The sequence below is a fragment of the Sebastes umbrosus genome, chromosome 20 (genome assembly GCF_015220745.1).
Source record: "Sebastes umbrosus isolate fSebUmb1 chromosome 20, fSebUmb1.pri, whole genome shotgun sequence".
In the NCBI taxonomy this organism is placed as follows: Eukaryota; Metazoa; Chordata; class Actinopteri; order Perciformes; family Sebastidae; genus Sebastes; species Sebastes umbrosus.
In genome coordinates, this window is record NC_051288.1 from 6771672 (window position 1) to 6799638 (window position 27967).

General features: G+C 42.5%; 1 protein-coding gene across 3 annotated transcripts; it reads left to right on the plus strand.

Annotated features, from left to right (window-relative positions):
- ercc4 (excision repair cross-complementation group 4) lies at positions 1-27949 on the plus strand. Of its 3 annotated transcripts, none has more exons than XM_037755327.1 (13): positions 1-69; positions 6849-6939; positions 16257-16376; positions 19884-20069; positions 21973-22153; positions 23602-23797; positions 23922-24129; positions 24434-24614; positions 24711-24842; positions 24958-25062; positions 25475-26129; positions 26231-26343; positions 27198-27949. In XM_037755327.1, the coding sequence occupies exons 4-13, from the start codon at positions 19893-19895 to the stop codon at positions 27935-27937; spliced, it is 2688 nt and encodes an 895-aa protein (XP_037611255.1). In that variant the 5' UTR covers positions 1-69; positions 6849-6939; positions 16257-16376; positions 19884-19892; the 3' UTR covers positions 27938-27949. The 3 variants fall into 3 exon arrangements, with proteins under 3 accessions (XP_037611255.1, XP_037611256.1, XP_037611257.1); XM_037755328.1 differs by lacking the exon at positions 1-69 and adding an exon at positions 2992-3010; XM_037755329.1 differs by lacking the exons at positions 1-69; positions 6849-6939; positions 16257-16376 and having other exon boundaries at positions 19721-20069.
- The last annotated feature ends 18 nt before the right edge of the window (positions 27950-27967 follow it).

The following is a 27967-nucleotide window of genomic DNA, read 5'->3' on the forward strand; positions in this document are numbered from 1 at the left end:
ACCCCGAAGAGGAAATGTGTTCAAGCATCCATGACATCATGCGACCCACTCTGCTGGAGACATCTAAAGGTACCAACCACTGACCTCCAGGAGAACATCCTGCTGACACAACAGCTATCACACTGAATTTTGATCCTACAAAGCTGAGGTCTAATTTTTTTACCTTTGACCTATTTCACCTGTCAAACTTTTTAGCCATGCTAGTGGCATGGCTCTATGGGTGGCGCCTACCACCACCTACGTACAGCACAGTGGGCAACCTCCGGGACTGAAAAGTGAAGCCAATGCGGAAGTGCCTTAAACTTGCATTCTTTCTAACAGCCAGCAGGGGGCGACTCCTCTGGTTGCAAAAAGAAGTCTGATTGTATAGAAGTCTATAAGAAAATGAGCCTACTTGTCACTTGATTTATTACCTCAGTAAACATTGTAAACATGAGTTTATGGTCTTCAATATAGCATGATGTTCATTTAGTAAATTATGGTCCCATTTAGAGTCAAATAGACCATAAAGCAGGGGATGCTTTAGGGTGTGGCTATCTTGTGATTGACAGGTCACTACCACGGCGTTGTAAGGTCTGGGAGTTGTCCGTGTTTTTCGTCTTACAACTTTAACCCTTTCACAGTGTGTTTTCACTTCATGAAAATTAATTGTAACTTTGTGGTCGCCTAAAAAATGTCTTATTCAGCGTTCGGTTGTGCTTAGCTCCACCCTCTCGTGTCACTTCTGGTTGCAAAAAAAGACAATGGTGACAGCCAAAATGCTGAACTCGAAGCTTCAAAACCGTAGTCCACAAACCAATCATCAGGTCAAAACTTTGGTTTATGATCAGACACATAGCAACCCATACTTTGTGTTTAGTGCTAATTGGCAAATTTTGGCACGCTTACCTAATAAACCAAGGTAGTGTACATGGTAAACATTATACCTGCTAAACATCAGCGCGTTAGAATTGTCATTGCAAGCATGTTAACATGCTGACATTAGCACTTACCTCAAAGCACCGCTCTTTGCTTGAGTTTCTTGGATGAGGACAAGTCCCCTTAAAATGCTGGTTAATTTTAACAAATCAACCAAATTCATGAGTTTTATCAAAAACACTTTATTATTTATTATTCAACTAAGTCTATACAGTCTTAAGAGTATTTTGTATTCTTATCTGACTGGGCTCTGATAGTGTGAGGCTGTCGCATTTGTGTCATATCGGAGTTATCGTAATTACCTGTTTCCAATTTGTAAATGCTCATGTCAGCGCCTAAGTCTTGAGGGAAACTGCTTTTTCTGGAAGCTCTGATATAGTCTGCCAAAGTCTCTATTTCAAGGTGATTAAACCAAAATGTAATTAACGGTGCTCTATACGATATTCAGAGCATTAATTTAGCAGCAAACAACTATTTGCTTTGTAAAGATATAGAGGAGTATTGTCTACCTGAGCAGAGAATGAAGTCACTCTCCCCGTGTGTGTTGTAATCAGAGCTTCCATTGCGGAAGCGTAGCACCCACTGCAGGAGCCAAATATTAAGAAAGGAGTAGTTGAATTCCTTATTATAAAATATATATTACATTAAAATTGGTTGGTATTTTTGCCCCATGTGGCCAACCACAGCATTGAATTGTTTATAAATTTGGCACCAGTTGATGCCGTCATCCTGTTGCCGTCATCCTGATTTAGTATCAGCTGTGGAGAGCGCAGCTGTTTAAGGACGCCAAGAGCCGAAATAGTTTTTTAACGGGCTTTAATATAGTTTTGTTCATTTCACTAAGACAAAGTTTAAGTTAATCTTTTTTCTTTACTTTGGGTTGCTGCGGCATATCCTGTTTTGGGTTGTTTGGGTTGGTTTATGTAGTTTAACACACACACGCACACACACGCAGGCTGCAAATCGATCATATGCATCCATTGACAGAAAGGACATCTAACCATGAGTAAACCCATGAATGAGCTCAACTTTATTAGATAGATGCCTTGTTGACACGTTTTCTTGGCGAAAGAAATATGGCTTAGAATTGAAACAAGAAGGAAGCCATAATACCCACCTTCCGGTTCCCCCCCAAGGTTAACACTGTTAGCTCTGTCAGCACTGTTGCTCTTGTTTTCACTGTTACCTCTGTTAGCACCGTTAGTTGCGAGCCGCTTGCTCAGCCGTCGCCATGTGGAGAGCCATGCTCCAAATTTAGCATTTAGCACCTTTGATATACAGTAGTACTATATTGTCATTTCAAGGGTTAAAATACTGAGCTGTCCAGTGACGTGAACGCTTGTAAGTCACATAGAAATTGGAATGTTTCCCATTTCTATATAGATCCCATGTGACGCAAATACAGTATGTAGAAACAGGAAGTGGGTGAGACAAATCCTCAATATGCCAACAAAATAGAGAGATACACTGCACTGCACTGTACCTGAACTTTGGGTAAGAAGCCAAAGTCATTTTTCTGAAAAATGTGCTCATGTTTTATTCATGAAACATTTAGAAAAAGCTTTTAATAGTTAAATAGCACAACAGATGCATCTACTGTATGTGTCTTAGCACTAAAAATATGACATTGACATCATTACTCTGCAGAAATCCTACTATTCTTGAGTCTTGTTCTCTCTGTGTGTTGTTAGAGCAGACAGAGTGGTGGATATGCCCGTGCATGGATATTTTTTTTGTGTGTTCACTTAGTCAGATACGGAACAGAAGGCTCTCTGTGACATTTACCCACAATACTGTTCTTCACACCACCACCAACCGGACTCCCACTCTCTCAAAGTGAAGATGGAAGATTGTTTCAACAGTTTTTTTGGACGTGGAACACAACCTCCCCATCAACTAGCCACCTGCTGACTAAAAATGGCCGAATGCTGTTATTTACCCGCACACAGGATGTGAATGTAGTGGCTGAGAGGCGGAGAGAGACAGGAGTGGTTTGTCAGGACAACGAGGAGCACCTGTGCCCCCCTAGCTACGCAGCTAGGTGTGTGTGTGTGTAGATGAAAGTTTGTGAGGAAGCGTCGAGGACAATAGTGTGAGTATGAACTGCAGTATGCCTCCCTAAATTAACATTATAATCACTGCATATTGAGGTACATTATGTACTCAATTTAATTTTTTTAACACCTTTAATCAAAGTTTGGAGGGTTTCATGCACCAGAAATATTCTTTGGCTTTGTAAAGCTAATATTGCGCCAGTAAACAACAGTTTTGCGTAATTTGCGTCCATCTGATGTGTAAACTTGACACGGTCTCCTGCGGTTCCTGTGATCACAACACCACAGCTATATGTTAAAGTTAGCTCAGTTGCCAGGAAGGCCACCTACTGAAGAGCTATTGGAGCTCTGTCATCTTGTTAAAGATGTCAGTTCTTTTCACACATAACGGTGTTTAGATTAACATGAACAAAGGGAGCTTTCAGAAGGTTATTTTTGCCAACGGATAGATGCGAGCGCCCATGTTCCATTGAACTAAAAACTGTGGTTTCCATTATGGATATGTGATCAAACCATTATTTGTATTACAGACAGGAACAATCAGGCTACAGCCTATTGGCTCAAAGTACATTTGATTTGCAAGATGTTTTGCAAACCTGTTTATGCACAAAGCCTATTTTAATATTATAAGGAAAAATGCCACAACATTTTTTCTGATCTGTCAAAAGTCTTGTAACTTTGGGCAAGTATCTTACAGTACAATTTTGATTTTTTTTAGATCACATGATAAATCACACTTTCATTCATAGTCAAAATCAGGATTTTTGAAAACTGAAGAAAAACGCTAACATTTTGTTTATAGAGTGCTCCAGGACGTATTCCCTCGACAAAAACCCAATGTGATTTTGCCATCCACTCTGACCTTAATTTTTGCTCTTCAGAAACCTATGGATGACGTCCATTTTATTTGCTTTATTTCACTTTAATTCCCATAAATTCCAGTTAAAACCCATGGAAAGTTTCCACCTTGAATATTCCCGCAATTTTACATCCTTAGTATATGCATTATGGAGTTATTTCATAGTTTGATGTGTCAATAAAAGTAAAAAGCAAAACAATTAATGGGATTGGATCACACCAACTTAACGTTGTGGACATGGGACTTGCAGGGACAGCTGTTTGTAAAGTGAAAGCGAAACTTAACGCACGGGACACGGACAGCGGTCTCCTGGATGAATGCCCTGTGTGTTTTTTCGCTAAAGAGTGCCTTGTGTGTCAGTATCACACATGACAAAGCATCGGTATTTGATGCCCTGGGAATGAGAACGGGCTGCACTGTCGCAGTGACGAAATCTGTCCACAGGCAGACAGACAAATATAAACACTTGGCAAAGTGCTCAAAATCACTTTTGTGGTATTTCCCACTACAGTCCAAGTCTTTAGGACAACATTTTGCCATGATGACACACACACAGACAGACAATACCAGCATCGCTGTCGCGGCTGGCAAAAACCCATGCGACAAATATTGTAATAATCCCCTGTCAGTGTATGTTATTCTCTCTTATAAAGCCACAAAATGTTAAGCTAAGAGCATATACATATTTTTCCCTCAGTCCTAGAAGTAGGGTTGCATCATTAGCCAGAAACAAAATGTAATTGCCTTTTTTTCCTCTCTTTTTTTCATCACCATGCAGCCACAGCAGAGACAGGTGTATTTCACATAGTGCTAGTTGGAATATGGCCATATGGAGTTTGAAAGTTCAGAGTTTCCTGCGGGCCAACGCTAACCAACTTAAAGTTGCTTTTAGCCAGCAGAGCAATTTGTAGTGTGGCATAGCGGGCATTTCCCACTGTCATCACAACAGTCTCCCCTCACTGCTGCGTCGCTTCTTTAAGACCCCCAAGGAGCAGCAGAGTGTAACAGCTGAACAGAAGTGAACACGTCTCTAAGCCGCCTGCCATCCCCTGAGAGGAGAGTGTACACACATAAACACACACTTATTCTCTCTCTAATGCATGTACACACACACACACACACACACACACACACTCACTCACATATTAACACCCTTACACAACTATGATAATAAGCACACACACTATGAGACACGCGTGAGCACACTTCACATACATATATGGTACATTTTCTTCATAAATACACAGTATAACGACAGGTAGACATTTTCCCTTCCTGCCTGTCAGTCAACATTCCCTCTCACAACTCTTGCTTTAGCGCATGACGGCCCATCTGCATGCCATTACTGGGTTTCGACACTAATGGAGCCATTTCGCCAAGCAATAAACTGTAAGGGAACATTAGCACCCAAGATGCAGTCTAACAACGCACTAAACTGACGGGTTCCGACGTGCCGTGCATCGCTGAAAAGCGCCTCCGGGGCGAGGCAGTGCAACAATCATTCTAAATATTAATATTCTTTAGTTTTCTCAGAGAAGGATGAAAAGATGGAGCAGAAAGCCCAGGCTTAATGTACATAAGATCCTCAGATTGTCCCACTCATCCCCTATAATGGGGCGGAACATTACTCAACGTCGACAAACAGGGCACACCTATGTGCTTATACATTCACTCACACACATTTGAATAATATATTACAGAATACCAAGCATGTATATGTTACTCTTACTTTTTATTTTGCATTTACGCTTCAAAAATCATAGAAGTGGTGTTCATTGTAGAGATTATCTTGCTGAACAAAACGTGTAATTATCATAAAAGTATGTTTGCCACACAGCTTATTTTCTGCAATAATCCAAAACCTAATTGGCTCCCATTGGCTTTTTCTCGAGGAAACCCAGGGCGATTCTAACTTCCTGGTGGGCCAACAAAAATACGTCATCCCTGGAGCACGCTATAGTAAAGTGTGTCTGAAATGCCTCACAATAGCTAGTCCATCAATCAGGGTAACCACAGCATATTTAATTGAAATTTGCTACATGCACAGTTATATGCTCCAACTTGACCACACAGTCATAGAACAGTAGGTTGGTACTAGGTAACTATTTATTCAATGTAAATTACAGTCGTCATTATTGAGGTCTGGTTAGGTTTTCTGAGGTCTGGTTAGGTTTAGGCAACTGGAACTATTTGGTTATGGTTTAGAAAATATCGTCAGGCCAGAAACCAAATTTGATTTGATTTGTTGGTACCATAGACTGTATATAAGAAGTAGACATAGTCACGTGACGTCACCCATTGGCTTGTGGACTACCGTTTTAAAGGCTGGAGTTTGGCATTTTGTCCGTAGCCATCTTGTTTTTTTTGGAGCCAGAAGTGACCATATTTGGACGAGAGGGTGGAGCTAGGGAAGAGCGGGGCCTGGCGGGCTAGGTATCGTCAGCATAGCACCCACGGCAACCACCCGTCACTCAAAGAGGCCATTCCCTTAATTATGCATAATGTTAAGTCTTAATATAATTTAAACGGGTGAGTTATACAATTCACCCCCAGATGAAAGGGAAAATTAGCTATAGAGACCATAACCAGGCTGTAAACATGTTTATTTCTACTGTAAAGTTGGGTATTTGAACGTATGGGTCCATGGGGATTGGCTCGCTTTTGGAGCCAGACTCAAGTGGCCATTTGAGGAACTGCAGTTTTGGCTTAATTTCTCAGCCCCGTAGGTTGCCTTTTGCTTGGTACAAGACAGGACTGAGTAAAAGTAATTTTTTTCACTCATCATACTTATAACTTTCCTACTGACAGGACAGTAAAGGTGTCAGTATGCATCAACTACAGTGCTTATTTATTTATCTATTGAAAGGAACACCCGTCACTAGAAGGGCTTTTATGAAACTAGTGGATTAGAGCAGTGAGGTAAAAGGATAGACAATGTTGTTGAATGATCAAACAGCATCTGAAACACCTTCACCCAACACCTTTCTGACGCCTGACACCTTTTTCACTTTTCTTAGGGCGACTGCTTCCAGAATTTCTGTAACTTTCCGAACCAGACAAGCACGCCCACCTCATGCAGTGATTCGCCAGGTGTTTGAAGATGTGAAAGTAAGCATTCAAGTTCTTTTTTTCACCCATTTTCCTTCTGTCAGTTTTCATCTGTACAACATAAGATTGTTTGTGGCAATGTAAATCTTGTAGATCCCATCTGAGAAGAAGGCACCACTTCAGTTGATTACCTGGGTGCTATGTCAGCATTGTAGCATTTTGTTAGAGTCGAGGGATTTTATTTATGCACAATATTTCAATAATACTTTGCTCAAGTTTATTTGTATGTCGGTCAGAAACACATGTCGCTATGCATGCAGCCACATGAACATGGTCCTCGCAAGGATGCAAGTATACGCAAGTCCTCACAAAGATACAAGAACACACACAAACACTCACATGTGTGGTTGATTCAGTTAAAAATGATGCCTCCAGATCCCCCCTCTGTGTGTTTATGGCCGTGATTGCATGCCTTTAACATGTTGACATTCAAATTTAATCCGTCCTTGTAATTAGACAGGCCTCAACACCAACAAGCAAAAAATAGAGGCAGAGTGATTAAAACGGGAAAATCCAATCACACATGCTTCTTATGTTAGTGAACATTCACTGATGAGGTGGCGGCTCCACATATAGGATATAATACAGCAACAATTACCCTCTCACGTACTGTCAAATGCACAAACACACGTCCACGCACATCCACCGTTACACAGGGCCCATTTTGGCACACACAAGTAGCTGTACCACCAAAGCGCACACGTACACTACCACAACAATACTAATTAATCCAGATATCTTTTCCCACACAGGATATCCTTGGCTTTCATCCCCTCCTCAATTAGATTGAACTTCCTACTGTTATGTTAGTGTTTGGATTAGGAGGAATTATGGAGGAATGCTAATGTTCGAAATCCTCCTTTGCCTTTGACTTACTGCATCAGACGCTTGACAGCTATCTGGCTTTTATAAGGAGTAGTGTGTACTTCTTTGTGTGTGTGGATCTGAATTAGTTAGCTAAACCTTCGCTACGTGCTAGCACCTCCGCTGACTCTCGGTAAATACGCTGGCTTCATCCACACCTTGCATCACTCTCCCAGCTGCCCTTCTTTTCTTACTCCTGAGCTGAGATAGTTCAAAATGAGAGCAAATGATTCTCAAGATGTTTTTTCTATGTGAACTTTGACCTGGTCTTCCATGTCTTTTGGGACTCTGACAACAAAGGCCTAAACTTGAGTCTTTATAATGGCATAAAACACTATAGCTGACCTTTTAGTGGAGCGGATAACATCCATTATTCAATGAAATCGTGCAAATAGTGATACAAGCACCAAATTTGGCATGATGATTGCGAGGGGTCACTAAGCAAATATAAATGATTGGCCGCTTGCAAATCCAAGATAGCGGCCATTTTTCAAGATGGCCGCCAAATTGACCTGCTGATAATGATATCTCTCATAGTAATTGATCTACTTGATCGATTTGAGTGATCTTGGTGTCAAATTATATGTTTTGTGGCATGCTGTATCTAATTTTGATGTTTGTTTTAACATTTATTGACTGTAATATGGCGGCCATTTTTCAAGATGGCTGTCAATGTTTTTCTTAAGGACTTTACTTTACTGTACTTGGTCAATTTGAATGTGTGATGTAAAGTTATATGTTTTCTTGTATGCTTGATCTAATTTTTACAACTTTAACATCCTACAATAAGTTTTTTATTACTTTCTGGCCGTCCGCTGAGTCTTTGCTTTGTGGTTTTTGCGGCTTGAGAGTCCACAGTTCCAGTTCTAGCAACTGGTGTTGGATATGGAGTTTGTCATATTCCTGCCTATCCAGTCTTTCAGGGAAGGAAACTTTGGACTACTGATCCCCTACTCGACCAAGTAGATGAATTTCTATGAGGGAAACCATTATCGGCAGGTCAATTTGGCGGCCATCTTGAAAAATGGCCGCCATATTGGATTTTCAAGTGGCCAATCGTTCATACTTGCTAAGCGTCCCCTTGGGAATCATCGTGCCAAATTTGGTGCTTGTATCACTATTTGCATGATTTTTCCACTATCCGCTCCACTATTTTCTCCGTTAGCTAGTTAGCCTAGCTGACATGAAATCAAATCCGCATTATACTGCAGGCCTAAACACCAGTCTGAATCAGCAAACCTGCTGAACTTCCGAGGTAATTATGTCATGAATGAAAGATAAAGTTAAGTTTAATATATCGCTTTCAACTCATTGTTTTGCCACTCCCTGTAGCTGACTCCTGATGGCTCTCACTGTTGACTGTTGATATATAGAAGAAACAAATCACCGGCACTCACGACACTCTCAGCGTGACGTTTATGATGGCTTATAGCTGAAACGCGTTAGAAAAGAAAGACCCTTTATCTGTGAGTGCCGGTGATTTGTTTCTTGTTTGTACCACTACCGGGCATCCGATACTGTTCAAGATTTGGAGCCGTGTACACCGCTACTTTCGACCCTTGATATATATAGCTCATTCTCATCCCAACTCGTACATACTGACACTTGGATAGGAACCCTTGGCATCACTTTCTGGCGCGCTGGGCAGACAAGCGAGTCAAACACTGTTGCTTGAAAGCCCGGTGCGTCTCATACAAACACTAAAGGGTGTCTTGTGTGTTGGTATGAGACTCTTAACTGGGAACTACATACCCACACAGATCTTTTCAGTCGTTCTGGCTGATTAGACCTCGGTTCAGCTATTCTGGGAATTGTGTGAAATCACCAGACTCCATGTGCTAATAAGTGTAAGTTGTCCTCGACCTTTTTCACGGCAGACATTTTGACATGTCTGCCGTGCACAGGTGTAACTACGGTAATAACATTAATGATGGCTTCCTTCTGCTTACATCAGCCGGTAAACCATGACAGTGGGCCAGCATGTATCAAGGCCTGGAACCGGTGCACGCAACATAACAGGATAATTTAATTAATTACAACAGCGTTTGACGAGTCCAGATGTCATCCGCGTAAAAGGTCTATTAAGATTTGTGTATGTGACGGCGTTGATTTATTCAGCCGCGTATGTATTTGTCATCTGTGCTTTTCAAGCTATTACATGTCGAGATGTCTGCCCCTGAAAAAAATGGCTATTGCGATTCTATTAAGTAGAGCACAATCTGTATGTGTCCACACAGTCCAAATGAGAGAACACCTGTGGGGGTGCACCATCAGGCTTAATTGTATCTGTTGTAACACTTGTCCACAGATAAATAAGACTGAGAATAAATAGTAATTTAAGCATGGTTGTATTTAATTTCAATAAATACATTTCATTTAAAAGACATTCAAAATTGAAAATTGTCCCGCATATGTCAGGAATAAGACTAAACAGTTTTAGGTCTTTGTTTAATGGACCAGTAACAAACTTTTTTGACAGTGTTGACCTCTGAAACGAGTGGGGCTAAAACAGAGAATGCTATCCCTTTAGCATACTCTGTTCCGTAAAGAAAATACAACTGCATTTCCAAAGCCATACGGGATAGTTTGCTGTCAACCAAGCCAGCAGATGGTGTAACTGTATGATCTTGAATGTTGAATGCTATTAGTTGCTAAGCTAGCCAGTGAGGTTTTAAAATGTTACCGGATGTTAAAAAGGCTATGAGCAACAATAAATTATCGTGTCAGACAATTGCCTATAGGGCACTTACATGGACATTACCTGATTTGAAGTGGCTATTAGCACCCAGCATTAGCATTTCATGCTAACGGGAACTAGCCTGGTCCTTGGTTAGCAGTTCATGTTTAGACACAAAGAAATGCGGAGTTAACTCAATGTAAAAATGTGTAGCAAAAGGGAACATTGGCAACTTTGATCCTCTATAGAACTCTTGTCACATGGACAATAGGCCCATAATGCAAGTACATGTAGGCTATACATAACGATAAAAACATGTTGGTGCCTTCTTCTTTTCCCAGTGTTTGTGCTAAGCTAAGCTAACCACATCCAGAAGCGATCACTGCATTACGGGTTTTGCCTTTATTCCGAAAAGACAATATTCCTACTATTTACATGACTATTGAAAATTAATGTTCCACTAATATTCCCGTTTACATGCAGCCGTGCATATTCCGACTAACCGGTTGCGGTCTTTGTTTGACCATGCAAACACAGCCTCCCTCTTCCATTCCTTCAACCTCCTTGAAAAGGTCGGCGTTGCAATATTTGTGAATATCCCAAAACCTGTTGATATCAAATTCTTGCATAATGTTTAACAGTAGGTGGGTTTCTCCTTCCGACCAAAAACTGTCGGCTAGTCGGTTTGCGTACTGTACAACGTACAGAGCTGGCCGTAAATAGGCAAGAGGCCGTGGAGCCGTGTGTCGCAAACATTGACTGTATATAAGAAGTGGACGTAGTCACCTTGACGTCACCCACGGGTTTTTCGACTGCTGTTTTGAAGCCTTGAGTTTGGCATTTTGGCCGTTGCCGTGTTCGTTTATGGTCCTCGCCATCTTGTTTTTTTGCAACCAGAGGTGACACGAGAGGGTGGAACTGAGTACTAAGCTTTATGGTCTATTTGACTCTAAATGGGACCATAATTTACTAAATGAACATCATGCTGTATAGAAGAAGACTTGAAACTAGCGATTGAGACCATCAACTCATGTTTACAATGTTTACTGAGGTAATAAATCAAGAGACTTCTATACAATCAGACTTCTTTTTGCAACCAGAGGAGTCACCCCCTGCTGGCTATTAGATAGAATGCAAGTTTAAGGCACTTCAGCATTGGCTTCACTTTTTAGACCAGGTTTTTGCCCAATGGTCGCAAACTGCCGTAAAAACCCCAATTGAGACGAATGTGCTGTATTCATGTCCAAAGAATGCTCCTAAAACCTGAATAATATCGGCATATCTCATGTCTTAATCGGAAAATGCTATCCAATATCCAAACGAAATATGCTTTTTACATGACCCATTTCAAATTCACAATATTGTGATATTTGGAATAATAGTGGAATATTAGTGTGCATGTAAACGTAGTCAATGTCCAGATGCTGTTAATGTGAAAACATAAACGCCCATGCCAAGGTTTTAAATTCAACACGAGCACCCTCTCAACCTCACACCCCCATCCTTCCCCACCACAGAGAGATCGGAGGTTTTCGCCTCTCCAGGACACAGCTGGTAGAGATCAAATCAGCCTTTGAGCCGCCTTGATCTCTGCTTTTCTCCTTTGGTTTGCTCTTGTTTTTCCTCGCCCCTCTATCTCTGGTCCAGGAAGTGCAGCCTTGTGGATCTGAGGTCTGCCCGTCGATAACGGGCCCCCGGATCCTGTCGGGATTTTAGGTTTTATTGGTTTATAGACAGAGCAAAATGTGTCCGCAACATCAAACAGAGAGCCTTGGTCTGTTAAAAAAAAAAAAAAATACCATGAAAACAGTTGCAGTTCTCCCATGATTGCTCATCAGAGGGACTGAGTGAGATATGCTAATAGATCCTGAAAACTCTGCGTGCGAGTCCCTCTGCAGTGTGGGTATTTCTCTGTTAGTGCCTACTTCCTCACAAACACACTAACCCTCCTTCGCTCTGTATCTCATATTCTCACCAAATATTGTCACACACACACACACACACACACACACACACACACACACACACGTAGCAGCCATTCCCTCTAATGCATCACTGACATCCACTCCAGCCTGTAACGTGTCTCCCCAGTCACCTACTGACACCATCCTCTAAACCTCCAGTCTGCCAGCCGCCTTGAATTATTCATCTAATATGCCCATTTGACAGAGCCAGCCGTCGCGCTGGTTCGCCAAACATTACAGGCAAGAAAAATTTGTTTATCTGTCGCCCCGTGTCTCACTCCTTCACTTCCTGTTATTGTCTTTTTCCTCTCCCTCGGCTCTCCCCTCTGTTCTCATCTTTTCTCACAAATGCCACGTTCCCCTCCCGTTTATTGGCATCCGCTGTCACAGTGATTTGCTAAAGTGGATGTGACAGGCGGCGAGCCTTGTTCGTGCATCTTATAAAAGCCATACATTTGCTTCAATAGAATCTTTTTTTCTGCGTCTTTTGCACGCCGCATTTGACCATGAGAGAGTGCTTTTTCATCACCGCCATAATGTTTATTGTCTTGTTTTGTCACCGATAATATATGCAAATTGCAGCTCTGGAAACAACGTAGGTCTCTTTGCTTTTGGTAATCAGCTCCCACCATTACGTAAACAAAGAAATTACTTCTGTGTGTCATTACGGTTGAGCATTACGGTTGAGCATTACAGGCGCTGCTTGACTGGTGCTGCTTGACCCGGCTCCGAGTGCCAAAATGCTCCTCTCTCTCATCTATATTTCAGTGCACCGAGGGTGTGCTGTAATAATCCCAATTTGTGAACATGCATTCACCACTCTGCCGTTTCCAAGCGCTGTAATCTTTAGTCACATTCCGCTACGGAGTTGGAGTAACAAGGGTCATGACAGCCTGAAATGCTATACATGTAGAGCCTGCAGCAGCCATCTTCTCGTGCAGCTGGAGTACTTTTATTTCCACCGAAAATCAGCTCCCGCTCGCAGTTGTTTTCTAAAATTGTGACTGCTCTTATAGCACTAAAAGGCTTTCAGCGAGTCATACTTTTCAGAGTTTGACCCTGTGTTGGTTGGTTCAACCTGAGGTGCAGTCTAAGTGTTTTTTGGCCCCTTTGCACCTTAATTATAGACACACATCTGATATTATTTGAAAAATACACCATGCAGGTTTGATTGAAGGTTATTCTTTGTGCATTCCTTACAAAACCTTTCCAAAAAGAATTGAACAGAACATTTTTTTCCTTGCACGTTGCTATGTTGTAGCAGGGCTGCCCTTCGGTTTTAGGATTGGAATCACAAATCTGGGTTGAGGGCAGAAGTAAACGAGTCGCCATTACTACGGTGGCATCTCACCTGTAAACCTGCGCGGCAACACTGGCTTTGGCTAAATATATACAACGTTTATCACAGGTTGAAAATCTGAATACGAAAATACCCTTGGAATGATACTTAGTTTTCAAAAATGAAGTCCAGTTTTAATAGACTTCTTTACACCTGCAAATGACCAAATCAAAACCCACGAGCCTCTGCTTCATGAAATGAATTGTGCTTAAATTAATCTCCATTAAAGGAACAGTGTGTAGCATTTAGGGCAATCTTTTATCAGAAATAGAATGTTTTCTTTAGTATGTAATCACCTGAAAATAAGAATCGTCGTGTTTTCGTTACCTTCGAATGAGCGGTTTATAGCTACACAGAGTGGGTCTTCTTCACGGAGTCTGCCATGTTTCTATAGTGCGGACAAACCAAACACTGGCTCTAGATAGGACCATTCACGTTTTTGCGTCGGCCACAGTGGTTCTCCTATCCGCTTGGCACACGGGTATCATGGGAGAAGTTTCTTCAGTCTGCAACCTCACCACTAGATGCCACCAGATCCAACACACTGCACCTTTAAGCCCTCATGTTTGCATTCTGAGCAGCATGCTAACTGACCAGGGCCATCTAAAAATGGTGTCTGCCTGTGATGTGCCGCTGACCTCTTGCTATGTGCCGCTGACCTATTGCTATCTGGGCCGGATACTCTACCTTAAGCTTTATTCTGCCGCCACAGTAATAGTGTCTTAGCTAGAGTGCACAACATTGATATTTTTGGAAATACTCTTGCTGTAAGTTAGTTGAGAAGATTGATATCTCATTGATGTCTGTCAGTGGGCTTCCTTCAGGTCTGAAAAGTGAAGACAATGCAGAAGTGCCTTAAACTTGCATTCTTTCTAATAGCCAGTAGGCGACTCCTCTGGTTGCAAAAAGAAGTCTGATTGTATAGAAGTCTATGAGGAAATGAGCCTACTTCTCACTTGATTTATTACCTCAGTAAACATTGTAAACATGAGTTTATGGTCTCAATCTCTAGTTTCAGGTCTTCTTCAATACAGCATGATGTTCATTTAGTAAATTATGGTCCCATTTAGAGTCAAATAGACCATAAAGCAGGGCATGCTTTAGGGTGTGGCTACCTTGTGATTGACAGGCCACTACCAAGGCGTTTTCCGGTCTGGGTGTTGTCCGCATATTTGTCTTACAACTTTAACCCTTTCACAGTGTGTTTTCAGTTCATGAAAGTTAATTGTAACCCTTTTGGTTGCCTGAAAATGTCTTATTCAGCGTTCGGTTGTGCTTAGCTCCACCCTCTTGCGTTACTTCTGGTTGCAAAAAAACAAGATGGCGACAGCCAAAATGCCAAACTCGAAGCTTCAAAACGGCAGTCCACAAACCAATGGGCGACGTCAAGATGACTGCGTTCACTTCTTATATACAGTCTATGATGTCTGTACAGTACATTTGAAGCTACTGCTAGCAGCCGGTGAGCTGGTTAACAGGAGTCAGAGTCTGGCTCCGTCCAAGGTAACAAAATCCACATACCAGCACAGATGAACATGTTAAACAGTAACCTATGGGTTTAATCTGTACAAAAACTAAAGTGTATAAACGTCATGTTATGGTTTTACGTGGGAGTTACGATCCAGACTAACATACTGAAAACTAGCTGACTAGCAGGCTAAATAGTCCAACACTTACCCCCCCCACCCCCATGAAACCACAACAGATCATTTTTAAAAATGTTAATTTGTTAGCTTTAGAGGTGCTGGTAGGTGGATTCTGTCATCTTTGAACAGAGCCAGGCTAGCTGTTTGCACTCTTTGTGCTAAGCTAAGCTAACGGTCTTCTGGCTCTATAGCTTCATATTTCACGTGTGGCATCGATCTTCTCGTTTAACTCTCAGCAAGAAAGCAAATAAGTGTGTTTCCCACAATGTTGAGCTATTCCTTTAAAGTTTGTGTGTGTGTGTGTTAACCTCCAGAGGCGTTGAGTTTGGCCCTCAGAGCCTAGTTGGCTCTCAGGCTTAGCCCTCCATTTACAACAAAACCCTGATGCTTCTCTCTCTTCCTAATGAGGGCTGGAGGGATGTATCGGGCCTTTAGCTGTTTTCTCTTCTCTCTCTCTGTCTCTCTCTCTTTCTCCCTCCTACACTGCAGTCAGTGTTAAATATCTCGTCTTATTTTATCCTCCAGCCTGCCATCAATTTCAAGCTGTTCCCCTCTCATTTACAATAATGCCGCACCATCCGCGGTATCAGGATGCACATCAGCTGCCAAACCTTTTTTACTCATCTCGCTCGGTGCAAAGAGAAGCGGATGAACGGTTTTCGCCGCGATCCTTCACACGTGCCAACCAACCTGACGCTCCCTCCGTGGGAAAACATGCCGCTTCCTCCAAGCACATTTATGCATCATTTGATTCAATTTCATGTACCATAAAACTGTAATAATAGCAGAAGAATCAATTATGTTTTTTTCTTTCTCTCTCTTGTCAGTCCTAATGGTGTCGTGTTACCACTCCATCCCAACCAGCCTGCCTCATGTTTTCATCCTGACTGTTAAGCTGCAGAAGAAGAGACACAAACGTTCTCACACTAGACATCACCCCCTCAGATGTAAGCCCGTCTAAAGTGAGACGTGCGTTCGCAGAACACGGCGCTCCACTGCTCTCTGTAGGCTTGTTCATGACAGTGCATCATTGCTTTAATCCTCCAGGAGTCATCTTCAGTGTCTGTGCACTCCCAACATTTTTGTGCTGTTAGAAAGATCAAATGAACTGGATAGAATAAGAGACATGGTTGTCAAGCTGAACACAAGGCTGCAAACGTGGCCGTAAAAAGACATTTTTGGAGATGCAAGTGTTTCACTGTGTTTTCTGTGCCTTTTTGGGGGGGGATTTTACTCTTGAATACAAATCCACATAATGGCACTTCTACACTCATATTTCTAGGCAACGACCTCATCCAACCCTTTCATATTGAGGTAGAGTCTCATTTTTATTTTCATGCTGGGTTTCCTCCAGCTTTCCCCCCTCACCTTTCCATCAAGTTCTCAGTTTCAGTTCAAGGCACCTATAAACTCCCCCGGTAGCGTTGCACTGTGCAGGCGAGGCAGCCTGGGCCTGTCGTGTGTCTCCAGCTTCGGGGCCACCTTTGATGTTGGCTGGAGTGTTGGAGCTTTTTTTAAAATGTCTCTCTCTCTCTCTCTCTCTACCACTGCATCTGAGTTGTCAAAACGCCTGCAGATTGTGAGAATTTCACTGTGAGGTCAGATGGGTGGCCTCAAAAATACCGGCCTAGGAATATTACAGTCCACTACATGGCCAAAAGTATGTTGATACCCGATTATTACACCTTTATGTGATGGTTAAACGTCTCACTCCAAAACCATTAGAGTGCTCCAGGGATGATGTATTTTTGTAGGCCAACAAGATAATCTCCACAAATGAACACCACTCTTATGATTTTGAATTGTGAATGCAATCGTAAGAAGCAAAAAGTTAAAGTTAGGCTATAAACGCAGTATACCGCGCATGAACGTGAGTATACACAACGAGGCTGTAAAGGCGGACAAGTCGGCGTGATGACGTTGAGTAGTCTCATTTAGCCACTTGTTAGAAACTCCCTTTTTTAAGACACGTAAAGGCTTCCAAATTCAAGAACGGTGTTACCACGGTTTTGCACTCGCCGACTCACGTTTTTTGAGTCTTGGAAATGGAGGAGTGAGCGGGTACTCAGTTGGTTGCAATCTGCAACCACATCACTAGATGCAGCCAAATCCTACACACTGTACCTTTAAGTACAGTACAGTACTTGAGTAAATGTACTTAGCTACTTGCCACCTCTTGAGGTCGACCACTGATGGTGCGCGATAAGGCCTGGTTTATAGTCGGCACTCCAGTTCATTCCAAAGGTGTTGGATGGGCCATATTATAATCTGCTATATAAGACTTCCCATATTACTCTTCCTTCACTTGTTGACAGCAATAATGAAATTCATTAGGGATGGAAGAGTCACTGAAATATGAGTTTTAAATGCTTACTTAATTTCTGCAACAGTCCTTCACCCCTCATTTATTCAAAATCAAGATAAGAAATTAGTTTTCCTGGCAGATTGAAACGACACACTCACTCAGAGTTTCCTGTGTCACTTCAAGGATAACCTGAACTAACTTTACAGAGTAGGACAGAGTGAAAAGAACATATTGTCCAGATAATTCATTATAATGCGTCTCACTCAAGGGTGTTGTTTTATGTAATCTGGCTCCACATGGAGTCCGTGCATCACAGCGAATAAGTGACAGATGTAAACATCAAAGTGGCTAAATTCACGCCTGAAGTCTCAAAGCTGTGGTGAGTCGTGTCCGCGCCTCTGTGTAACAACACTGAGTTTGTGTGTTTGTATGTGTGTTTGTGTGTGTGCGTGTTTTGGGGGGAGGTGGTGGGCTCTTCTGCTGTCGTCCATAAGCACACAGACCTATTCTGGTCCCCTCCTCTCTTACGGCAGAGAAATGTGGGCTGACACAACAGTGAGTTTTACAAAAACGCAGCTGGCAGGCTTTGTTATGCAAGCATATTACAGCACTGTTCCTGTCTGTGCATTAGAGGAATAATCCACCCGAAAACACGCTAATACTGTCACTAAAACAGCAATTGGTGCCGTACCCTGAATTTCTGGGCCCGTTTTATTGTTTGATGGTGTATTAGTGTGTTTCTTATTGCTGCAGTTAACTGAAAGTGGATTATTATTTTAACTGGTGTGAGGGGTTTTGGGGGTTTGATACTGATATCCATTACCAAAAAGAAGTTTATTCAAGTGTGCTTTTAGTATACTTCTTTTAAACTTAAAATAATGGACTATAATTTCAGTTGACTTTTATGTACTTATCAGAGATATACTTAACAAAAGTATACATAAGTATGCTTGGCTCATACTGACAAGTATACAGAAAAGTCTAAGTACACTTGGCTCATACTGACAAGTATACAGAAAAGTCTAAGTACACTTGGTTTATACTGACAAGTACACAGAAAAGTCTAAGGATACTTGGCTACTTGGCTTATACTGACAAGTATACAGAAAAGTCTAAGTATACTTGGCTTATACTGACAAGTATACAGAAAAGTCTAAGTATACTTGGTTTATACTGACAAGTATACAGAAAAGTCTAAGGATACTTGGCTACTTGGCTTATACTGACAAGTATATGGAAAAGTCTAAGTATATTTGGCTCATACTGACAAGTATACAGAAAAGTAAAGTATAGTAATAGTAAAGTATACTTGGCTTATAGGCCTACTTGTACTTAATCTTTTAATAGAGATATACTATAGAAAAATATAATTAAGTATTCTTGCCTTATAGGCCTACAGAAAGATATACTTGGCTTGTAGTTGTGCTTACTTTTTGAGTAAGCCTATTAAAGTGTGTGAGTATATTGATGCATCTGAAAGCCAGCTATTTTAACAGGTCACAACCAGATATGATATTAGATAACTTTAAATGTGGTGTTTAATGCCAAAACATTCTGGTCTCATTGATTTTCTTCGTGTGTAAAACAGAATTTAGATGCATGCTGTTTTGCTGTAACACAATTTGTCATACATACTATTGAGAGCAGAGGACAGTTTTCTGCCATAACTGGTGCATTCACATGCTTCTGGAAAAAATCTGACATCAAAGAGTTGTCTGTTTGGGAGTTAGTTTCCAAACTGCCATTACATTTATGTAGGATGTGAAAAGGATATAAATTACAAGAGATAAAGCAAGAAAGAGACTAAAAGTACTTCTGCTTTGTTTGCATATTAAATAAAACATCAACAAACCAACTTTGTGTAAAAAGCAGAGCATAATTCCTACAGAAGAGCTTGACATCATGGTTTACCTGCTATAGTCCTCCACGTCACTAGATGGCGCTCTTGCTCTTAAACGTCACGCTCACTATCACGTTCTCGTTTGTTTTTATCGTCACGTGACCGGATGTGCAACTTCAAAACATTGAGTAACAGAAGCGAGCAGCACACTCACACACTAGTGTCTGTCTCACAATGTGTTTGTGTCGCTTTTAGCTGAGTTTTATCACTGGGAGTGAGAGAGAACTTGTTGGTCTACGTGTGTTTTAGGCTGCCAGCATGTCGGGGCCGCTGCTGGAGTTTGAGACGGAGATGTTCCTGTCTCTGTTTGGTTGTGACGGGCTGCTCGTGACGGCGGAGGGGATGGGGATAGACCGCATCCTGCTGCAGTTCATGCGGGTCTACTCTGAGCAGGGCAGCCTGGTCCTCCTGCTCAACACCACCACACCTGAACAGGTGAGGAACAACATTGAGTTAGCGAGCTGAAATGTATCTTTAAAAAAGGCTTCATAAGTTAAATACTAACGTTAGCTTTGTGATGTGGAACAGTAAGGTGGCTAATAAGATGAGATAAGATCAGATATTCCTTTATTAGTCCTGCAGTGGGGACATTTTCAGTGTACAGCAGCAAAGGGGATAGTGCAAAAAAACAAGATGCATCAGCTAACACACTAAAAAAAAAAAAAAAGCTAAACAAAGTGTAACAAAATATGAACCATTTAAATAGTTTAAAAATAGGAGCAGTATATACAGTATTGACAATAAACAGACTATTAACACAATTGCACAAGTGGAAAATGATATTACACAGTGAGAATGAATGAATGGATGATTGAATGATTGAAATTCCACCTGACAATACCAGGTTATTGTCAGTTTTTGATGTGTAAGTGGTCTACTGGGAGCAGTGCTGGTTGTGGAGTCTGACAGCTGCAGGAAGGAAGGACCTGTGATATGGATAATGTAGTTAAATAAAGTAAACTATTACTTGAGGTGTAAAGAGCAGAGCTTTGTAAATGTGGTTTTCAGAAACACTGAAATATGGTGTCTGTTAGAAAATAACCCATAACTACCAAGTCCTACCAACAACATAAAGAGAACATTGCACGCAGGCATTTTGACTTGTTGAAACAGTTAAGGTGAAATGAATAACATGAATGATGGCTGCATTCTGTTCAGGTGAGCCAGTTCCAGCGGTCTGATATTGTGCATGCTCCCTTAAAGTCATGGTTGGGACACACAGTGTTGTTAATGTTATTATTCTGTTCCTGCTTGTACATGCAATGAAAAGGGTCTATATAGCAATATATATATATATCCTATTTGTCATTAACTACACTACTGCTGAATACATTTAATTTTCATTTAATACATTTATCCAGTTAATTTGTAGTCACACATGATTTCCCTTTTTTTCCACAGGAAACCCTTTTTAGGATTTGCCACCCAATTACTGTGCGGTGGGCTGACAGAGGCAAAAATATTACAGTCTTGTGTGACTTGAGTTTTACATGAGAGGTCGACTGATAGTGGATTTTTTAAAGGCCGATATAATAGAGATAGTTTGGAGTAGGAAAAAGCCGATAGCCGATTAATCGGCCGATATCTTCTTTACTTTTGCATCAGCCTAGTCGGCTACTTTTGCATATGCCGTTTTTAATAAATCCGTTTTTTGTCACTCCGAATTATTCGTAAGAGAATATCCTGAAGTGTGATTCGGTGAATAACATCACTGGGAAATGTTCTATTTATTTGCAATGGGCGATGCGCTGTTCTGTGGCTCACAGTATGACTGGCCAGGATTACTTCTGTTGTGCGTCTCGTACATTGTTAAATGCCCCTCTCGCAAACTATTAATGTTAGTGCATATTCCCGGGGTAAGGAGGATCCTTCAGTGTGCAATTTCATTTCATGAATGGATGGTTTCGTAGCTGGATCTTTTGGAAGAGAGAACACCAAATTGGTACAGTAAGCAAGTTAAAGTAACAGTGAATGATTTCTTTTCCTCCCTGACTGCCTGTCTTCTATCGTGGACAAAGAGCTGTTAGTGTTGGGTTATATATATTCGAGAGATAACTTTTTTTCTCCCCCTCTACCTTGACTTTGTGTACGGAGCCTCCATGCAACTGACTGGTGGCAGCTATGTAGCCATCGGCCACTATCAGAGCCCAGTTCCGGCAATAACAATAGTTTGTAAAACGCCCTATCGGCGCCGATTAATCGGTCAAACCAATTAATCTGTCAAACCAATTAATCAGTCTGCCTCTATTTTACAGGTAGCTCTTGCTGCATCCAGTGTGCAGCGGTTCTTAGAGCAGGTTTAACAAAATACATTCTTTTTTTTGTCCTCCCTCCTCAGGAGTATTTCACGGAGCAGTTGCGAGTGGAGGGTGTGACCCACCTGCCCCGGACAGTGACCAGCGACGTGCAGAGCACTGAGCGCTATAATGTTTACACCGAGGGAGGGGTGCTGTTCGTCACCAGCAGGATCCTGGTGGTCGACTTCCTCACTGACCGCATCCCTGCTCATCTCATATCAGGTCAGATGACCACCTGATCATGGCGAAAATGAGAGCCGGCCATGTTTGTTTGTCACACATTGTGATCTTATTGATCACCGACAATGACTAGTTTCATTTACTTTGGGAACAATATCTGTTTTTGTGCATTCTGTGATAACATGTCCGTTATCATTAACATTGTTACACCTGTGTTTACTAATATTATCTAATGGCCTAAGGAATCAGAGTAATCTCAAAGGCCATGTCCACCAAAATTTAAGGCATGATGTCACTCACAATTTGATTGACAGGTTTTTTAACATGGGGTCTAACGAGAGAGAAAACCACTAAAGCCAAGTTAATTATTTTTTCTGATATTGCTAACAGGATATATCGGTCGGTATCTTTAATTAGTCAGTTAAGGAATACACAAAAAAAGTCAAAGTCTTTGGTTGTGAATGTACTTATTAATAATAATACATTTTATTTGGTGTCTGCTTTCAGGACACACAAGGACACCGTACAATGCATAAAAGAATTACCCAAACAGATAAAAACAGCAGTGCAACAGTGAATATACTTGTCAAATATATGTTTTAAAAAATAACAGATTGTGTTAAATACACTTTAAAACAAGCCTTTAATGTTAAACCTGCAGTTGGCAGAATATTTTTGGCATCATTGGGCAAAAAGTCCAAAATAACCTTTCAGCATATTGTAATTCAAGTGTTCTGAGAGAAAACTAGACTTCTGCACCTCTTCATGGCTCTGTTTTCAGGCTTTAAAAAATCTAGCCCGTGACGGGAGACTTTGGCCAATCACAGGTCATTTCAGAGAGAGAGCGTTCCTATTGGCTGTGCTCTGGCTGGTGGATGGTGCTTGGTATTTCCTCAACTGATCTCAACATGGCTGCCGGGTCACAAACTTCCTAATTTTACAGCTAAACAGTACACTACAAGATGTATCTGAAAACATTTGAGGAGAGAAATAGGCATAACAGTAACAGAATATTGATTCATATTTGATCAGCGCTGCCTAGTTTGACCGTTTGATCGGAGTTTGCGAGTGATTGACAGCTGCTCAGAGAGAGCAAGGCTCCAGCTCGGCTCTGATTGGTTGTTTTCCTCCGGTCTGTGAAATCTTGCAGATGCCGTTAGGAGCACCGGAGGGCACAGAAGCACTTGAATTTTTTCAGATTACCTGTCTCATGCACTACTGTCAGGATATAGTGACAGTTTTATAACAATAACTTTTTTTAATCATATTTGCTCAATTTCTACCCACTGCAGCTTTAAGTATAAAGCTAAATGTACCATAAATAAACAATAAGACCGCTTTCATCAAAATGTTTTTTAAAGTGATGTAGTAGTTATTGATGGGTGTTGCACTGCATTACATTTGACAGTTTTTTCTGTTTCTCTGGTCAGTGTGTTCTCAGGACCAAACAATTACCTAACCTGCACTATCTTTCTATACCACCCCTTCAGGCATCCTGGTGTATCGTGCTCATAAAATCATTGAGTCGTGTCAGGAGGCCTTCATCCTCCGTCTGTTCAGACAGAAGAACAAGACGGGCTTCATTAAAGCCTTCACTGACAAGGCCACGTCCTTCTCCTCGGGCTTCTGCCAGGTGGAGCGAGTGATGAGGAACCTCTTCGTCAAGAAGCTCTACCTGTGGCCCAGGTATGATCAAACATAACAGACCCTTTTTCACTGCAGACATTTAGACATGTCATAGCAGGAAACGTGTAATATAATAAAGACTGCATTCTTCCCTCATCCTTCTTTACCTTTGCTCTCTTAACAGGTTTCAAGCATCAGTAAACACGGCGCTGGACAGGCACAAGCCGGAGGTGGTGGAGCTCCATGTGACAGCGACGCCGGCTATGAAGGCCATCCAGAGCTCCATCCTGGACATCATGAGCGCCTGTCTGAAGGAGCTGAAACGCTACAACCCCACCCTGGAGGCCGAGGACCTCTCCGTGGAGAACACGCTAGGCAACGCCTTCGAAAAGGTCCGTCACTGTGATACTGACATAGACTAAGCATTTTGCTTGTTTTTCTGAAAGGGTTAGTGAGATGGAAACAAAACAAAAAAACACATCATGAGAATGACACGTGTGCCAGCTTTTTGTACGTTTTTATTTCTTTTGACAAAAACCCCCAACACTCCCTCTCCCCCCAGCAAATTGCACCCTGCTTTCCACAACACACCCTCTGTTATTGTCCATGTATTGTAGTTGTGATGCCTTGTTGATGACCTATATGTCAGTTGAATTTTCATTTTTAAGGTTGTGTTTTTGCCTCACTCCCATCCAGACCATCCGTCACTACTTGGACCCCTTGTGGCACCAGCTGGGAGCAAAGACCAAGGGCCTGGTCCAGGACCTGAAAGTGCTGAGGGTGCTCCTGCTCTACCTCACCCAGTACGACTGTGTCACCTTCCTCAATCTGCTGGAGTCGCTGCGCTCCAGCCAAAAGATCTTTGGATCCAATTCAGGTAAACTAGAACTTACTTGGAAATAGAATAATTGTATTTAATCTTTGCGATTAGTCACCGCGTTTGATTACATGCGCCTGTTGTTGTAACCATCAGGGTGGCTGTTCCTCGACTCCAGCACCTCCATGTTTATGAACGCCAGGGGTCGAGTGTACCGCATCCCTGAGAACAAGAAGAAATTTAAAATGGGACTGGAGGCGGAGAAACCGAAGTCCTCCTCTGCTTCAGGTAACCGACCAACGAACAGATCTCTGTTCTTCAGAGTAGATATCTGCAACGTTATCTGCTTGTATGTGTTTGTTAATGACTAAAGGCTCGATGTGTGTATGTGTGTGTGTTTCAGAGGTGAAGCGGGAACTGGTGCTGGAAACAAGCCCAAAGTGGGGAGCTCTGACCGAGGTACTGCAGGAGATTGAGAAGGAGAACAAGAGCCCTCAGCATGAACCAGGTTAGAGCTCAGTTCTGTTAAAGTGCTATAAGGGTCCATTGTGTCAACAGTGTATAGCGTCTCTATTCTCTCTATATATAATGCACTATATTAACAGAATTTCATAGAAACTAGCTTTTAGTTTCCAAAAGGTGTTTTTTTTTCCTATTGAAATTACCTCAATCTACACAGGAGAAGCATATAAGAAGATGAAATGTACAAATTTAATTCAATTTTGAATATAGAACCAGCAGAAAGGCCAGCTGACATTTCACAAAGTCATCCTCAGAGTGTGCTAGTTTGAGCTGGTTGCTAAGCTTCCATGACGGAACGTTAAAAAGGCTCTGAATATCGAATTTAGCGTCTTTAACAGAAGGATGGACACACTCTCTCCTAACCCTGGTGTGTGCGTGGTCTGTCCAACTGCTCCCAGGTGCTGTGCTGATCTGCGCCAGTGACGACAGGACTTGTGCCCAGCTGCAGCAGTACATCAGGCACGGCTCCGACTGGATGCTTAACCGACTATACGCCCGCACAGTCGGTAAACGGGACCCCGCTGCAGCCGCCGCCTTTGAACTCGACTCGCACAAAAAGGGCAACGGCTGGCCTAAAAAAGGAGCCAAGGGAAAGGAGCCTGCACAGAACAAAAAATCCACAAAGAGTAAAAAAAGGCCATCGCTGACTCTGACCCAGATGGTGGGGAAAGAGGATGAAGCAGCGGCGATGGGCAGCAGCGGAGATGAGGATGAACCGACGGAGGAGGACGGAGGCGAGGAAGATCAGCTGAAGCTGGATTTGTCATCGGACGCCTACTACGGCGTCCTAAAGGAGCCGCTGACCGTCATTCACCCGCTGAAAGGCCTCACAGACCCCCACAGCTTGACGCGAGTGCTGCACGAGGTGGAGCCCAGTTTCGTGGTGCTGTACGATGCCGAACTCAGCTTCGTCCGCCAGCTGGAGATCTACAAAGCCAGCCGACCCGGAAGGACGCTGAGGGTGTACTTCCTCATCTATGGAGGCTCGACAGAAGAGCAGAAGTACCTGACGGCGCTGTCTAAGGAGAAGAAAGCCTTTGAGCACCTGATCAGGTCAGAACCAGTTCTCTCTCCTCAAGCATCTGTTGATGTATGTACTGTTGAAGTGTCGGCTTCTCATTGGTGCCTTTGTGTGTGTGTGTGTCTCTCTGCAGGGAAAAGGCTACTATGGTGATCCCAGAGGAGAGGGAGGGGCGAGAAGACACCAACCTGGACCTTGCTAGAAATTTAGAGCCTGCCAATGCCACCACCAACACCCGCAAAGCAGGCACGTCTATAACTGGGTTTCCACCAAAAGTTCCTTTTAAAATTACTTTTCAAGGAACTAAAGGGTTCCTTCAGCCCAATGTTGTCTGCGTTTCCACCGCGGTATAAGAACCTGCGAAGATTAGGCAAATTAGTCCGCTGAGCAAAATGACATGGGACGAGAGCTGCTGGTGGTCACAGCAGATATTTACTGCCGCATATATTTACTAATGCTCTTTAGATGTAATGGATGAAATGCAGATGAGGAAAATTAAAATACGAGCATCTGTCTCCACAGTAAATCATCTGTTTGATGGTTATTTATTTGGGTTTTAGAACGTAACTGCTGTGAAACAATCAGAAAATAACTTTTCTTTCTCTCATTCACGGCACCGTCGCGCTGTCTCTCCCTCTTCTAACATTACCGCTCACCCTCTCGGTCTGTAGCTCTTTTTTTCTCTGTCTTTACTTTAATACTAGAGTACTTCCTTGTTTATGAATGAAACGGTGCACAAGTTGAAGCCGTTGAAGCAGCGGCGCTGCGTGTTTGACCAATCAGCGATGATCATCCCTGCAAACTCCATCCCAAAAGTTCCAGTACTTTCAGAAAGTACTAACCCGCGACCAGGGCCTTTTTGAGGGTAAAAAAACCCATAAAATGTCCCCGGAACTTAATTTAGACCCTGGTCCCTGCGGTCAAAACGCACCGAGTTCCTCAAAAGGTTCATAGCTCTAGGGGAAAGTGGGACTTATTTTTAGCCATTTTTAAAAGATTTGTTCTCTGTTTTTTGATTCTCTTTGAATTTCCTGGACAGTTTCCTTTGTCTTCCTTTATACAAGTGTCTCATTATTTTCCTTTTCCTGTCCAATAACCAGGAGGCCAGGAGCAGCCCAAAGAGCCCTCGCGAGTCATCGTGGACATGCGGGAGTTCCGCAGCGAACTGCCCTCCTTGCTGCACCGCCGCGGGCTGGACATCGAGCCCGTCACCCTAGAAGTAGGCGACTACATCCTGACCCCGGACACGTGCGTCGAGCGCAAGAGCGTCAGCGATCTGATCGGCTCGCTGCAGAGCGGCCGCCTCTACACCCAGTGCCTCTCCATGACCCGGTACTACAAGAAACCAGTGCTCCTCATCGAGTTCGACCCAGCGAAACCGTTTTCTTTAATAGCCCGATCAGATTTCCGCAACGAGATATCGTCCAATGATGTTTCCTCAAAACTCACCTTGCTCACCTTGCATTTCCCACGGCTCCGTATACTCTGGTGCACCTCGCCACACGCCACAGCTGAGCTCTTCTTGGATCTAAAGCAGGGTCGCGCCGAACCCGATGCCGCGGCAGCTCAGGCAGTCACAGCCGAGTCAGACATGGTGGCGGAATCAGCAGACCTCTACAACCCAGGACCTTATGACTTCCTGTTGAAAATGCCCGGGGTCAATACAAAAAACTATCGGGCTCTTATAAAAAACGCAGACAGCCTGGCAGATTTAGCCAAACTCAGCCAGGACAAGCTGGCAGAGATACTCGGGAACAATAACAACGCTAAGTTGCTGTATGAGTTTCTGCATAATGCCGCTGACGTCCCTCCTCCTGTGCAGAAGGCCAAGCAGACATGATAGGCAGTAAAACAAATTGAATTTCCTATA

Coding starts and splice junctions, on each gene's coding strand:
- ercc4 (XM_037755327.1), top strand. CDS start 19,893: ATGTCGGGGCCGCTGCTGGAGTTTGAGACGGAGATGTTCCTGTCTCTG. Junction 24,843..24,957: donor GAAGTCCTCCTCTGCTTCAG/GTAACCGACCAA, acceptor TGTGTGTTTCAG/AGGTGAAGCGGGAACTGGTG. Junction 25,063..25,474: donor GAGCCCTCAGCATGAACCAG/GTTAGAGCTCAG, acceptor AACTGCTCCCAG/GTGCTGTGCTGATCTGCGCC.